A 16,543-nucleotide genomic window follows, 5' to 3' on the forward strand; every position below is an offset into this window, starting at 1 on the left:
GTGCTTCTACTACTTCTATCCTACACATTTATTTCTGCAGTCTCTTCACCTCTTTATAAGTGACATTTTACTCAATCCACTAGAAGCTATCACAGTGGCTTCTAGAATAAAGTGAAAGCCAGAGCCAGTTAAACCCCTCACACCTATCATATCACCCACAAAGAAGTCAACAATTTTGTCTTTGTTTAAAAGACTCAGCCTGAGTGTTGGTGTTTGTTTGTTTGTTTGTTTTTGTTTTGCTTTGCTTTGTTTTGTTTTTAATCTACTCCATAGGAATTAGAGGAGATGGTTGGAGAAGTTTCAAATCCACTACAAAGTATCTTAATTTACAAAACATCCCTCAGATGACATGGTTTTAAGGCTCTTTACTACACGAGTAATAAAAGTAAATATCCTTGGCTGTAGGATGGGGAATCCAAGGTACTTCTGTCCTTCCCTTAGTGGGAGCATCACTTAGGCACCCATCTGGAGCACAAAGTTTAGAATATTTTCCCCCTGACTATTGGTAAAATGTATCTGTTAGTCTTTTGGCTAAGAAGACTTTGCCAAAGGCTTAGTCAAGGACCTTTAAGTAAATATAACACATTGGAACAAAAGAGACTTCTGAATGGCTAAATTTCATACTTCTGGGGAAAAAAGTCTGATATTCATGGTAGTTGAGAAATAATTCTTGTGTAAACCTGCTATCTCACTTAATATAATTAAAGTGCCCCCACCCGCTACTGCCCAAAGGTACTCTTTTGGGAAAATTAAGTAATATAATTTAAAACAAATAAGAGTTCATGAATTTTATTTTATTTTTAAGTTTATTTTTATTGTTTATAATATTAGAGATATCCCTTATTTTCCTCCTTTAGCCTCCCTCCACCTGGCTCCTGTCCCACCCCAGACCTTCACTACCCTATTATCTGTGTCCATGGACAATGCTTATATGTATATAAGTTCTTTGGTTAATTTCTTCCTGCTCTCCCTCCCCCTAATTTCCTTCCCCCTGAGATTTGTCAGTCTGTTCCATGTTTCAATGCCTCTGGTTCTATTTTATTCATCAGTTTATTTTGTTCATTAGATTTCACATATAAGTGAGATTATGTGATACTTGTCTTTCTCTTACCAGGTTATTTCACTTAGCATAATACTCTCCAGGTCCCTCCATGCTGTCTCAAAGAGTATTAGATCCTTCTCTTTTACAGTTGCATAGTATTCCATTGTGTAAATGTACAACAGCTTTTTTAATCCACTCATGATGGGCACTTGGGCTGTTTCCAGATCTTAGATATTGTAAACACTGTTGTTATGAACATAAGAGTGCATATATTCTTACTGCTGAAACAGGTTTGGCTCAGTGGATGGAGCATCAGCCTGTGGACTGAAGGATCCCAGGTTTGATTCCAGTCAAGGGCATGTACTTTGGTTGCAGACACATCCCCAGTAGGAGATGTGCAGGAGGCAGCTGATCGATCTTTCTCTCTCATCGATGTTTCTAACTCTCTATCTCTCTCCCTTCCTCTCTGTAAAAAATCAATAAAATACATTTTTAAAAAAAGAGTGCATATATTCTTTCTGATTGGCATTTCAGGATTCTTAGAATACATTCCCAGTAAAAAAAAAAATAATAAAAAATATATACATGTAACAAATAAATAAAAATACAAATAAACAAATAAAGGGGGTTTATTCTTTAACAGTAATTTGATCATATCAGTTTCATACTTTTCTGAATACCTTCCCATAATTGATTTGAGCCTGTTAACCCAAGGAAGGAGTGTATTATAATCTTTATTTTACAGAGGAGGAACTAAGATATGGAGAGTTAAAAAAGCTTACCTAAAACAATCCAGTGAATTAGTGAAAAGGTCAGTTCTGGATTCAGGTCACTTGACCACATCACAGAAAAATTCTAAAGTGAATTAGGTCAAGGCACGAAGAGTATTTTTGCAATTATCATCAATTAATTCTTTTTGTAAGCAGGGCTATAACAGTCAATCAAGAGAGTATACTGTAAAAAAAGAAGGATCTCTTACCCTTTGAGACAAAATGGAGGGACCTGAAGAATATTATGTTAAGTGAAATAAGCCAGTCAAAGGAAGGCAAGTATCATCCAATCTCACTTATATGATAAGTGAGTGCAGAGTGCCTAGTCCCCAGGGGCTGTGGAATCTAATGAACACCATGACCTGACAAACAAAATAGATCCAGAGGCATGGAAACATGGAACAGACTGATGAATCTTAAAGAGAAGAGGGGCCAGGGTTAGGGGTGGAAAGAGGTTAACCAAATAACTTATTATGCATATATGCATAGCCCATGGACATAGACAATAGTATAGTAGATCTGGTTGGGGGGAGAGTGGTGGGTTGAGGGGGTCAATGGGATCTAAAAGGGGATATCTGTAATACTTTCAACAATAAATATTAATTTTTAACAAAGAGAGAGTATACTAAAATTGAAAAGAATTCAGAAAAACAAAAGCAGAAATTACCCCCATTTATTTCCAAAGCTGGCCTTCTTAGGATACTTACAGACTCAGAGGACATGAAACATTCCAAATTAGATTGATTCCCTCTTCCTGTTCCCACAGAGTAGATATGATCCCAAGTGGGAGTCATACTCAATTCTATCCCCTTGCTATTGACCCTTAGGAGCTGCTTCAGGCTTGCCCATTTTATTCTGCTTGAGAAGTTACAGTTTCTGGAGTAAATTTAGCCAACCTATCCTCTGCCCCCTGTCCAAGCTGAGCCTTTTCCTCAGACACCAAGTCCCAAGCTCACCACCTTCTCCAGATCCATCATTCTCATCCATCGAGCTGCATACTTTGGTCGACGCAAGTGAAGTAGAGGAACCGCCATGCTGAGAGCTCTGCCAGGGAACAGACACAGAAGGAAAGCTGCAGTCAGAGTGCAGAGTGCCCAAGGGCTGTGCCCGGTCCCCAGGGCCTGCACCCAGCCCAGAGTCCCTGGAAGTAGCTGCACTCACTCCTATGGAGGACTCAGTCTGAACATTCAGAAAGGGAAGACTTCAGACTATTCAACTAGGACTACATCTCCTCCCTTCCCTGTTAACCAATAATAGACTCTGTTAGGCTAATCATCATCAAATTGGATGTTTCATGGCTTTTTATTCCTTTTATTAAGAATTAACATTCTTTAACTTACTGTTTCAATTTGGCAAATTTGAGGCATTTCACCTTACTTTTCCACAGTCTATCTGCATACAAGCCTCAAATACATCACCATTCTGATTTCATTGAGTATTTTCTTACTCTTATCTCAGAAATTTTTTCTCTTCAATTTGTTTTATGAAATAGCTTAGAAAAAGTATTCAGCCTTACCACATCCTTGGAGAAAGGTAAAAGGGTGGACTTGTTAATTGCACTTTGAGATGAAGACACAAGCACTTAGCAGGTTATCAATATGTTAAATGTTACACAATAAGTATGAGGCATAGACAGGAATAAACAGCTATGCCTGGTGATTTATTGTATTTTTGGTGTATTTTGACCCAAGATCTATGAGAGCAGACAGGGTAACAACTACAGTAGAAAGCTTAAAGGATGCAACAATACCATATTTAATACTATGATCAGCAATGGGGCAGAATTTTAACAATGAAGGTTTCCTCTCTGCATCTATTCCTTGAGAAAACAATTTGCACATTTCAATGCTACTTCTAGATAGTGAATGCAGCTTGTCCTAAAAGACCTTCCTTCTGTTTCCCTGGGTTTATTCACTTGGTTGGCCTGAGGGGAGCAGGAGGCCGTGAGGGGGTGGCATTGGCTCATGGTGCTGGCTGTTTGTGGAACAGAGAGGAGGGAAAGAGCATCTGTAGTTGAATTAATAATGAAGATGTGGTGAGAAGCAAAGTTGACCTAGTTTTCTTCTGCTTACCTGTCTCCCTTCAACCTCCCCCCATTCAAACCAGTCTTAACAGGGTAGGAAGGAATAGAAGTTTTATATAATTTCACCAAGAACTACAGTATCTTGCATAGAAAATGCAAATATTTTCATTTTCACCAAAGATTAATGTAATTGGTGAAATGCTACTTAAATCCCCGAAGGGCCATTTGAGTCAACTGCCATGAACATATCCAGGATGCACCTAAGATGAACAAGTTCCATTGGATGAGTACAATTGGGATAAAAGTTACACTTTTTTAAAAAGCTAAATTCACAGCAGTAAATGCTCCTGCTTCCTTATAGGACATTCAAGAAGTTTTATGGTTACTCTAGTAAACCTTTGAATGTCACATAGTTTGTGTGGTGTGCCCTTTATTTTCCAATATCATTAGAATTCCCTCATAATCAGCCTGGTTACCTGAGATATTTTTCCATCCTTTCTCATCTAGCCTCTCTTTGTGACCAGCAGCATACATTTGTACTGTGTCAGGCTATAAAAAGGGATTCAGATTATAACTTTGAAACAGAGTTTTTCTTGGTGCGACACTATGTAGTCACAACCAGTCGCAGGTATTGTAAATGCATGAATTTCTAAGCAATGCTTTGCTGACTTTTATGAATGTCTATTTGTGAAAACGTCATATTTATAATACTGGAATATGAGATGGAAACAAGAAAGATTTATTATGTAGTTGTCTAGAAAAAATAAACATTAAAATTACAACATTTGAAGGGAAGATGTGTGTTTTCCACAAAAGTGAGATCATTTATCCTCTGTGTCATTGCCTTTGCTGAAGACATAATGGTCTTCTGAGCAGAAAAGCTGTAGGATCATTTCTAAAATGTAAACCTCTTCTTCTTCTGGGCTTTCATATTTCTTGAATTTCTTCCAGCAGCATCACAAATGGTGTTTATTAATGGAGACACATTGTAATTTGGGGTGGCAGGTGCTGTCTTGTCATATTGTGTTTTAAATTTTAGAATACAAAGACACATTCTTTCATCAAGCACCAGAATTAATAGGCTAGTAGTGTGTTTCCTACCAAAGATGTCCCTTAATTTATGTACTCAGTTCACAGGGGAGTTCTACCAAATATTCAAAGAAGCACCAACACCTATTCTCCTCAAACTATTTCAAAAAATTCAAGAGGAAAGAACACTTCCATTCTCTTTTTATGAGCCCAGAATTACCTAATCCAAAACCAGATAAAGATATGACAAATAACAGGCCAATATCCCTGATGAGCATAGATGCTAAAATCCTCAACAAAATTTTAGCAAATTTGATCTAGCAATACATTAAAAAGATCATACATCATGCATGACCAACTGGGATTTATTCTGGGGATGCAAGGCTGGTACAATATTCACAAATAAATAAATGTGATACAGCACATAAACATATTGCAAGACAAAAATCACATGATCATAACAATTGAAACAGAAAAAGCATTCGACAAAATCCAACAACCTTTTTTGATAAAAATTCTCAGCAAAGTGGGAATAGAGAGATCATACCTCAACATAATAAAGGCCATGCATGACAAACCTACAGCCCACATCATACTCAATGGACAAAAACTAAAACTATTTCCCTTAAGAACAAGAATAATACAGGGATGACCACTTTCACCACTCTTTCTCAACATAGAACTAGAAGTCTTGGCCATAGCAATCAGACAAGAAGAAGAAATAAAAGGCACCCAAAATGGAAAAGAAGAAGTAAAAGTCTCTTTATTCACAGATGACATGATATTGTACAAAGAAAACTCTAAAGACTACATCAAAACTACTAGATTTAATAAATAAATTCAGAAACATAGCAGGATACAAAATTAACACTCAAAAATCCATAGCATTTTTATGCACCAATAGTGAACTCTCAGAAAGAGAAACTAAAATGAAAAGCAATCCCATTTACCATTGCAACAAAAAATTAAGATACTTAGCAATAAACTTAACCAAGGAGATAAAAGACCTGTACTCCGAAAATTACAGGACCTTGAAAAAAGACATAGAGGAAGATATAAACAAGTGGAAGAATATATCATGTCCATGGATTGGTAGAATCAACATCATTAAAATGTCCATACTACCCAAAGCAATCTACAGATTCAATGCAATCCCTATTAAAATACCAACGGCATTTTTCACAGACCTAGAACAAACACTCCAAAAATTTATATAAAACCAAAAGAGACCCTGAACAGCTGCAGCAATCTTGTGAAAGAAGAACAAATTGAAGGAATCACAATACCAGATATCAAGTTATACTGCAAAGCCGCTATGCTCAAAACAGTCACAAGAACAGGCATATAGGTCAATGAAACAGAATAGAGAACCCAGAAATCCACCCAAGCCACTATGCTCAATTAGTATTTGACAAAACAGGCAAGAGAATATATTGGAGTGGAGTCAGTCTCTTTAATAAGTGGTGCTGGGAAAATTGGACAGGTACATGCAAAAAAATGAAACTAGACCACCAACTTATACCATACAAAAGAATAAACTCAAAATGGATAAAAGGCTTAAATGCAAGATGAGAAACCATAAAAATCTTAGAAGAAACTATAGGCACCAAAAGCTCAGACATCTCTCGTAGCAATGTGTTTACCAATACATCCCCTAGAATGATGGCAACTAAGGAGAAAATAAATAAATGGGACTACATTAAAATAAAAAGCTTCTGCACTGCAAAAGAAGCCATCAACAAAATAACAAGGGAGCCCACTACATGGGCGAACATATTTTCCAATGATACATCCAATAAGGGGTTAATTTCCAAAATATATAGGGAACTCATACAACTTAACAAAAGGAAGACAAACAATCCAATTAGAATATGGGCAAATGACCTAAATAGAAACTTTTCCAAAGTGAACATACAGGAAGCCAAGAGACATAATGAAAAAATGTTCAGTCACTAATCATCCAAGAGATGCAGATCAAAATGACCATGAGATATTACCTCACACTTATCAGAATGGCTATCATCAACAAATCAACAAAAGACAAGTGTTGGTGAGGTTGTGGAGAAAAGGGAACTCTAATATACTGCTGGTGGGAATGCAGACTAGTGCAGCCACTGTGGAAAACAGTATGGAGTTTCCTCAAAAAATTAAAAATTCAACTCCCATTTGACCCAGTGATCCCACTTCTAGTAATATATGCTAAGAACCCCGAAACACTCATCAGAAAGAATATATGCACCCCTATGTTCATAGCACTGTAATTTACAATAACTAAGATTTGGGAATAGCCTATGTGCCCATCAGTAGATGAGTGTATAAAAGACTGGTACATTTACACAATGGAATAGTACGTGGAAATAAAAACAAAAGAACTCTTACCATTTGCAACAACATGGATGGACCTAGAGAGCATTATGATGAGCCAAATAAGCCAGTCAGAAAAAGATAAGTATCACATGATCTCATTCATATGTGGAATCTAATGAACCAAGTAAACTGATGGTCAAAAATAGACCCAGAGACATAGAAGCATGAACAGACTGTTGAACCTCATAGGGAAGGTGGGGGAGGGTGGGTGGAAAGAGATCAATCAATGAACTTGTATGCATAAATGTATAACCTGTGGACACAGACAATGCAGTTGTGAGGGCTTGGGGGTGGGGATGGGAGCTGGCTGGAAGAACTTAATGGGGGGAAAAGGAGGACCTATGTAATACTTTCAACAATAAAGATTTTTTTTAAAAAAACCCTCAAAATGGATGAAAGATTTAAATGGAAGTCATGAAACCATAAAAATCCTAGAAGAAACCATAGGCAGCAAAATCTCAGACAGCAATATGTTTGCTGATAGATCTCCTAGGGGCAGGAAAAGAAAGGAAAAATTAAACAAATGGGACTATTTCTAAATAAAAAGCTTCTGAACAGCAAAGAAACTATCAACAAAATGAAAAGGGAGCTCCCTATATTAGCCAATGATACAGCTAATAAGGGGTTAAATTCCAAAATATATAAAGAATTCACACAACTTACCAAAAGGAAGATAAACAATCCAATTAAATAATGGGCAGAGGACTTAAATAGACAAAAATCCAAAGAGGACATACAGATGGTCAAGAGACACATGAAAAAAATATTCAAAGTCACTAACGCTGCTTATTTTGAACTTTAGGTTTGTGTTTTTGAAAATGTACCCCAAGTCATTTTACATTTCATGCAGTCTAATGTTGACAGATCAATGACAGTTTTAAGCAAAAAAAATGTATTTAATTATAAATAGTGTACTCTGAAAATTGAAAGTCCTCACTTTACTTATTATGCACAAATAGAGTAAAATAAATGTATTAGATTTCTAATGATGTTATTTTTTTCTTTTCCCCAAATGAGTAAGGTAGTTAACATTATATACTTTTTAAAGACCATGACCATTCATGGATTCAAAGAATTACAGGGATTGGAATGAATCTTAAACGTTACCTATTCCCATCCTACTTTCACCCAGAAACCAAATTTCCACTACAAAAATTCTAACTATATAGTCAAATGGCTTCTGTCTAGAAACCACCAGCATTGAACACATTACTTCCTGAGGCAGCCCCTTAATGGTTAATATGAGACAAAGAAAGTTCTTCCTTAGGTTATGTTGAAATGATGTTCCTCTACATTTTTAATTTATTGGTCTTAGCTCTCACCTCTGAAGCCACCCAGTACAGTCTTAATCCATTTCTCTATGACAGCATTTCAAGAATTTGGAAAAGGCTACTGGCCCTTTCTTGTTTTCTCTTTTTCAATTTGAATATTCCCAGGGATTTTTGTTGTTCATCATGTGACAGGACTCTGTGATCCCTTCTCCCTCCTGTGGACACACTCCAGTTGTCAATATATCTTGTTAAAGCTGGTGGTCAAAATAAATTTAGGTATAACCTGACCATCACGGAGTAGAGAAAGATGCAGCTTTCTTCTTGGTGAGTATAATATTAATATACTTTAAAGTCAATTGACTTTTCTTTAAATTTTGTTTTATTGCTTAAAGTATTACAAACCATATTACATATGCCCCCACCCTTGACATTCCCCTGGCTCCCCTACCCCCCAGTGTCTTATGTCCATTGGTTATGCCTAATGCATTCATACAAGTCCTTCGGTTGATCTCTTACTCTCCCCCTCCTGCCCCCCAACCCTCCCCGGCCTTCCTGCTGTAGTTTGACAGTCTGTTCAAGGCTGCTCTGCCTCTGTATCTATTTTTGTTCATCAGTTTATAATGGTCTCTATAATCCATAAATGAGTGAGATCATGTGGTATTTTTCTTTCATTGACTGGCTTATTTCGCATAATTTGCTAGCCTTACAATGAGCTCACAGTTGTGTCAGGTCTCCCTGTTCTGTATTTGGTGTTTCGAATCAAGTCTAAGACTTCTCATTTATTCATGTTAAATGTCATCTATATTACATTCCTAATCTTTACAGCCTATTCATTTTTGGATTCTGATTTTTGTCACCTAGCATTTTTGCTCTCTCTCCCATTTGAAGTAATTTTTAATGAGCATGGCTCTGTGTATTCTTGTGATTAATTCTTAAATATACTAACTTAGTATTGGAACATTTTGATTATTGTTCATAAATCTAATTGAAGGATTTTAAAAACCAGCAAAGGAAAGATGTTTACACTCTTGTTCTTTAGAATTTACCCAGTGAAATTAATCAACCTTTATTTATGACCAACAGAAACTAAAAAGTCAGCTTTTATTTTTGCATACTTATAAATGAAATTAATTTACTTGTTTGATTTTTCTGAGCAGACAAAGGATTTTATAGTATACGTGATGATACGATTTTGTTTGCTTCAATCAGCTTGTTAATTCCAACACATTTGGATATACAGTACAAAACATACAGTTACTTTAGAATTCAATGCAATTAGCTGCTCTATGAGATACTGTGACATTTAAAATGTCATCACCTCCAAGCATATCTAATGGGAACCAGATGGACAGGCTGCTGGCACCTGGATGCTTTTATGGCACACCTTCATGAAAGCACTACCCTAAGTAAGAACACATCCTAAATGTAGCTATTTAACTTGAGATCATATAACAGATGGAGAATATATCACACTTTTTGAAGTGAGAAAACTGACATAATAACTCTAACCACATTTTACCAAGATGTAGCTGATAAATATGTAGTAAAAAGCAATTCATTCTAAATAAAAATTGTGTAATTCTCCTGCCATTTGTTTGAATGGTGTCACTCATCTTGGGTCCATGCTGAATAAAGATTTCAAAAATACCTAATTGATCCAATTGATCTAATCAATGTAGAAAATGTCACCAGATAGCTTTAGCTTTCCATGGATAATTGTATTATTTCCACTTTGAATTTTGTCTTGGTATACAACAGTGATTTTCAACCTTTTTCATCTCATACCACACATAAACTAACTACTAAAATCCTACGGCATACCAAAAATATATATATTTTTTGCCAATCTGAAAAAAAAGTGCAATTTTGATTCATTCATATTGGATGGCTATTGTGTTGGCTGCTGTCATTTTTTTTTTATTTGACAATCTAAAGGAAAAGAGGGCAGTGCCCCTGACTAAGCAGCCAGGTATTGCTTGTTTTAAAAATTCTTGTGGCTTACTGGTTGAAAATCATTGGTATACATTTGTTACTTAGTAAATATTAATTTAAAAAGTTATCTATACTAATAAAAACCTATATGGTCATCACATCCTCACACCGTGATGACCTCACGCCATGATGCCCTCACGCAGTAACAATCCATCACTAGGAGGCTGCGTGCACAGCAACGCACGCATGGGTGGGCAGGGACTTGATGCTGTGTGTGCAGCGTGGAGGCAGGTCCCGTCGGCTCCGGCCTACCTCTTTAAGGGCAATCCATCGAGGAGCCCTAGATGGGTGGGAAGGGCCTATCTCTTTGCGGGGATTGATCACGGGGCTCCCACAGTGTGAGAGGGCACAGACCAGGCTGGGGAATGCCCCCCGCCCCAAGTACATGAATTTCGTGCACCGGGCCACTAGTAAAAAAATAATTTTGAAATCAACTGGATGAACTTTATAAGAGAAACACAACTAAAAAATGTTTAACAGATTCAAGCAATTGCCTTGGTGATTTTTTCTTGATTCAAGGTCTACAAAATCTCTAAAGATTACCTCATATAACAAAATAAAATTATAATCTTCATGTAGAAGCTTAAAATCCATGGAATTCTATGTGCATATAGAAAAACCATACATTAACTTTTCAAGTTGGTATAGAACAATAAGTTGATGACATCAATCTGCAATAACTAATAGGATTCATTATTTGAAACAAGGCACAAAGGGACCTCCTTTTTCCAAATCCCTTTGTCTGTATTCTTCATGGTGTGTTTAGCCTAAATAAAGTTTATGATATAGGCAATCATGTATAAAATTAAGAAGAAATACTGAAAAATGTAAAATGTTATCATAAAGATTTCCTCAAAGTTTTAAAAGACTGGAGAACTGTTATTTATGAAATTAGGTTACTTAGAGAAAATTAAAATTAAAATGGGAATATTGGCATTAAACCTGTTTTAGTGAAATCCTTGGAGCCAATATTTCAAAACTAAATATATTTAGTTACAACTTTGTTGTTTCTTTTTTTTTTATATTTTTATTGATTTTTTACAGAGAGGAAGGGAGAGAGATAGAGAGTCAGAAACATCGATGAGAGAGAAACATCGATCAGCCGCCTCCTGCACACCCCCTACTGGGGAAGTGCCCGCAACCAAGGTACATGCCCTTTACCGGAATCCAACCTGGGACCTTTCAGTCCGCAGGCCGATGCTCTATCCACTGAGCCAAACCGGTTTCGGCAACTTTGTTGTTTCAGTAAGTCAATCTTCACTTCTATTATCAGGCCAAGATCTGTAAATTCAAAATCTGAACCAATTGTCTTGAAGAGACTGTCATGGTAGTGGTAGTAGGGGTGGACAACAAAGTCTCCTCTTAATTTGATAATAGTTTGGAAGGGGGCTAAGAAATAATCTAGTTTATCTCCTCTCAGTAAGTAAAATGATTTCCTCCATAATTTCCTCCTTAAATGGGATTTCCAACCTGTGATGAAGGGAGTGCACTACTCTTCCAGGCATCTGCTACCTTTTATTTTAAACTGTATTACACAATTGGGAATTATAAACTTGTGAACATTCCTTCCAGTGGTATCATTATTGTTTTGGGCATTGATTGCATTTAGGTTATCAAGGAAATAATAAAGAGAACCAATTAAAGTAAACTGTAATTTTAAGGTTAAAATGACCCTGATAAAAATATTAGATTTAAAACCAGAATTCTGAACTTCTATAATCATTTTAATGTAAAATATTTTTTCTAACTAGATTAGTAGAATTTTATTTTCTCCCTTACACCATATTATGAATGACACATATTATGGACTTTTGTTCTAAATTTAAGTTGGGTAATCCAATATTTTATTATTATTATTATCATTGATATTCTTATGTACTTATTTATTTTATATATTTATTTATTCAGTGCTTTTAAAATAACTTGCATATGCACATGTACATACATACACATGCACATTTTTCCCCCTGCAAATTAGATGACCTTGGATAAATACTTTCAAGCCCAGCAGACAGCTAATATACTTCAAAAATGTAGTTAATTTCTCTTTTTCAACCAGTTGCCAATGTCTGGCAAATTCACCTTTAAGGCAACTCAGAGAGGAACGTGTACTAATGACTTAAATTTAACCAACTAAAATAAAATTCTTCATCAGATAGTCTTCTTCTTTTTTTGTTATTGTCAGTATTGTACACTTCAGATGTTATATGATGCCATTCTGCAATATCTCAATTATCACTTGCTGATGCTAATTATATTACAAGAACATCACAAATCTGATTATGAATGTAACCATTCCCCCACACCATTATTTCAATTTCAATGTCTACTTATCAAATTTTCTGAAAGAAACTCACTGAACAACATTAGGTATTTTTTCTTGTTTATTGTATAGTTACTCTAAGGTGATGTCACAAATTTAACTTTGAGAGGAATAACATGATCCAGTGTGAAACACAGGAACAACATTTCACAAGGAAGCCACAGCACAAAGTGATTAAACTTTCAAAATTGGGTAGTTCAATGAAACATTTCATTACGTAGCTCTATCAAACTCTCCCGATGGCCTCAGTTTTAAAAACATTTTAACAGCAAATGTTCTTTTTAAGATAATAAATATCCAAACAAGTCAAACTGTAAGCAGAAAGTATGTCAACCATTTTATAAAAATTCTACCCAAATTTACAACATTCATGGTGTATTTTGAAGTAAAATTTCCTTAGAAGAAATAAATTCAGTTCCTTGTTGTTGATGAATATGAACTCAAAAAACAGATCACAAAAATTGTGACTTCCATAGTACTTTGCCTATGACATTTCAGATATCTACTACCCTGGCTTCAAAGACTTTTTGTGGTCATATATAATATAAACACTCATATATTACATGCATCATGTATACTATCTTGGAATTTATTCATCATCTTTACTAAAATGAACCACATTTTAAGGACACTCTTTATCATGCACCCTTAAAAATTTTAATTAGGGCTTCATATTTCCTATCTTTTCCACATGTATTATACAAACAAAATTACAATTTTTTTTTAGCTGACAGTGTAACAAATGCATCAAGCAATTGGTATACTGAATTAAATACATCTCTAATTTTCACACTATTCTTCTATGGGATATTTCAGTCAAATACAGTTGTCACAGACATGCACAATTAGAAATGCTAGTAAGGCTAGTACAAATATGTATAAGTAGGTAAATGTATGCATATAATAGTAAATTCATTCAATTAACATTTTTACATGTGTATATATTTATATAGATATACTAGTATACACACATATAGCAAGTTGGTGTTTTTTTTTTTTTTCTAAGTATAGTAAGGTTACTACTGAAAATATGTCAACAGTTTAGTGTTTTGAAAGAACATAAAAAATTGCCTTCTAGGTAATCTGAGTTTGTTATTAAACTTACTTCAAATTAAATACAGTTTGGACTCTCTTCTATTTCTGTTTCAATATAGTACTCAACTACTCACAGACCTATAAAACAATATTTCATTTTTAGTGAATATTGATTGGCAATAATTACATGTCATCAATATGTACACATTAGAGAAATGTCTACGATAGTATTCATTTTAATAATTGAATATCAAGACATAACCATATAAATATTAATGTGTGCTTATATTTAACATTTAACACAAATTGGATTTTTCTAAATTTCAATTATTTTTGTGTGTATCTGGATTTCAATTTTAAAAAAAATTAGTACATCTGACTATTTAGAACTGTTTTGCCATACAAGTTTAGCAAACTACTTTTGAACTTAAACATGCCATAATATGCCATATGTAACAATGTATGACATGAAGGTTTTATATATAATTCCACAAGAGCCAGTAACTTAGAAGGCTGTGTCACAAATACTATACTACTTATGGCCTATATACATACACAAATACTTATATAAGCACATCCACATAAACACTGAGCTCTGTGCATTTACATTAGCACACACATACATGTATAGATATATGGCCACTATGAAAAATTTAACAGTCCAATGGCTAAAATATATGGAATTATTTTTCAATAATATTATTCTATATTTTCACTCATTTATATTAAGAAATGTGGTTTTTAAACTTCATGTTTTAAGTTTTTTTTAAAGAGCCCAATCATGTATAGATCTACAGTGGATGCAAAAAATACCATTCCTGGGTAACATAGGGAGGACATATAGTTCATAATGGTGGTTCAAAATATTTTTAGAAAATCTCATTTGATTTTTTTAATATTTAGATGAGCCAATAGAGCCAATATATAAATACAGGTATGTGTACAGATGGGTGGACCTGACACTTTTTAGAAGCCTATGACAGTATAGACATTGTGGCTTACCACTCCCCTCCCTCCACTTAACTGATTAAGCAAGACAAAGAAGAAACTAACCACATGGCTTTCAAAAGCAGTCCTTTGAATTCACACTGAACTTCACACTTGATATATGATTGGGTTTTGCATTTCTAAAATGATGAAAGCAGGGAAATATTTATTATATCATTTTCAATGATGTTTAAGAAAAATAGTGAGTACAAACTACAACTATCAAACTTTTAACTAGAGCACAGTGCCTTCAGCACATTTAAGGTTTACCAATAAGGACAAAAATGCATGTTTCTGCTGGAGTTCTTTCCTGCTTAGTAGAACAATTTTAAAATTCAGTGTCTATATTTTTTAAAAATAATTCCATATGAAAATAAATCTTAACTGCCTATAAATCATCAGTTTGGTTCCACTAATGAACTGAAAACTTCTGGTTTATTGCTAAGAATATTTTTATCTATTTCTGCTGTAGTCTAATGTACACTCTGCATAGAAAGATATCTCAAAGTCTATAAATGGTGTGCTGTTTCAATCTCTGAGGGACTTCAGTTTCAAAAAGTAAATGATAAACGTTGCCCCTGAACAGTCCTTTAATAAAAGACATATGTTGAAAAGATTAAATGCCATGGAATAGCATTTCCGTTTTAAACTGCTTGAATGGAAAGTTGGCCATGATATCATCAATTAGTACAAGTTCAGGGTGTTTTTTTTTTTTTCTGTGTCTAAAGAAAATCATAGACTTCATATCAGTTGGTAAAATCTGCCACTTATACAGAATAAATACCATTTATTGGACCTCTCTGAGCAGTAGTTCTCCATAAGATTGACAGTGTAGGGAAGTTAAAATTATTGGAATTTATTTTTGTTCTGGACCATCTAATCCCACCACATTTAGTTAACTGTTCCACTGCTTTCTTTGCATTTTGGACAGTTCAGTCAAATACATACCAATCTTTTATGTATTAAGACTCAACGGCATTAAGTAATGCATTTTACAAAGACATAACTAGAACAGACACCAGCATATGCAACTTCCCAGATGTTTACTATTTCAGATAAAACAAAGCAGCCTTTTGATCTCAGCAGGAGTCTTTGTTCGTTTCTATTGGAAACAGTTTTAAAACATGAAGTCTGGAACAGGTATTATCATGAACTGCTCTTTCAAGATGGAATGGTTCAGTTTGCGGTTCTCGAATAACCTGCCAGAGAAGTGTCTTTCTCTCCAACAGACAGGATAATGAGGCACTAATTATTATTAAGGCTAAGTTTTCAAATGCTGTTAGATTGCCTGGACTTTTTTTTAATCTTCTTTTGCTTGAAGTATTTTATTCACTTGGAAAGTGAAATGGTAACATATGTAACTATAAGCCAGATGGTAAAATTTAATAGTTGAGTAATTTATCAAGGAGTTAAATTGCTAACATTTTAAATAGTATATGACAACTGAATTTCTCTCCATCTTGAATCAAACATTTTGTTTTAAAATCCATTTTCAAGTAAAATTTGAAAACGCCAGTAAAAGCCTCCAAATGACATCATACATTTTTAATTTATCACCTACTGAGATATGTCAAGCCTGTATAGTATGAAAACCATGCTTCACAAGTCTTAAATTGTTAGTGGTTAGCAAAACTAGATGATCAGTAGGATATGGCTTAAATACAATAGACCATACACATTAAATTAATTTGACATTCAGATTGT

General features: G+C 34.7%; 1 protein-coding gene across 8 annotated transcripts in view; it reads right to left on the minus strand.

Annotated features, from left to right (window-relative positions):
• The window catches only part of DCLK1 (doublecortin like kinase 1), a gene marked incomplete at its 3' end in the record, with an annotated part of 550,874 nt that overhangs the window by 86,000 nt on the left and 448,331 nt on the right, over positions 1-16,543 (minus strand). For 5 of the 8 annotated variants that reach the window (XM_081083037.1, XM_081083039.1, XM_081083040.1 and 2 more), the window contains one exon: positions 2,769-2,856. In XM_081083037.1, coding sequence (XP_080939163.1) covers positions 2,769-2,856 — 88 coding nt within the window. The remainder of the gene's footprint in view (positions 1-2,768; positions 2,857-16,543) is intronic. The other 3 variants (XR_013995514.1, XM_081083041.1, XM_081083043.1) reach the window with 1 other exon arrangement.

The sequence above is a fragment of the Myotis nattereri genome (genome assembly GCF_964212035.1).
Source record: "Myotis nattereri genome assembly, chromosome: 2".
NCBI lineage: Eukaryota > Metazoa > Chordata > Mammalia > Chiroptera > Vespertilionidae > Myotis > Myotis nattereri.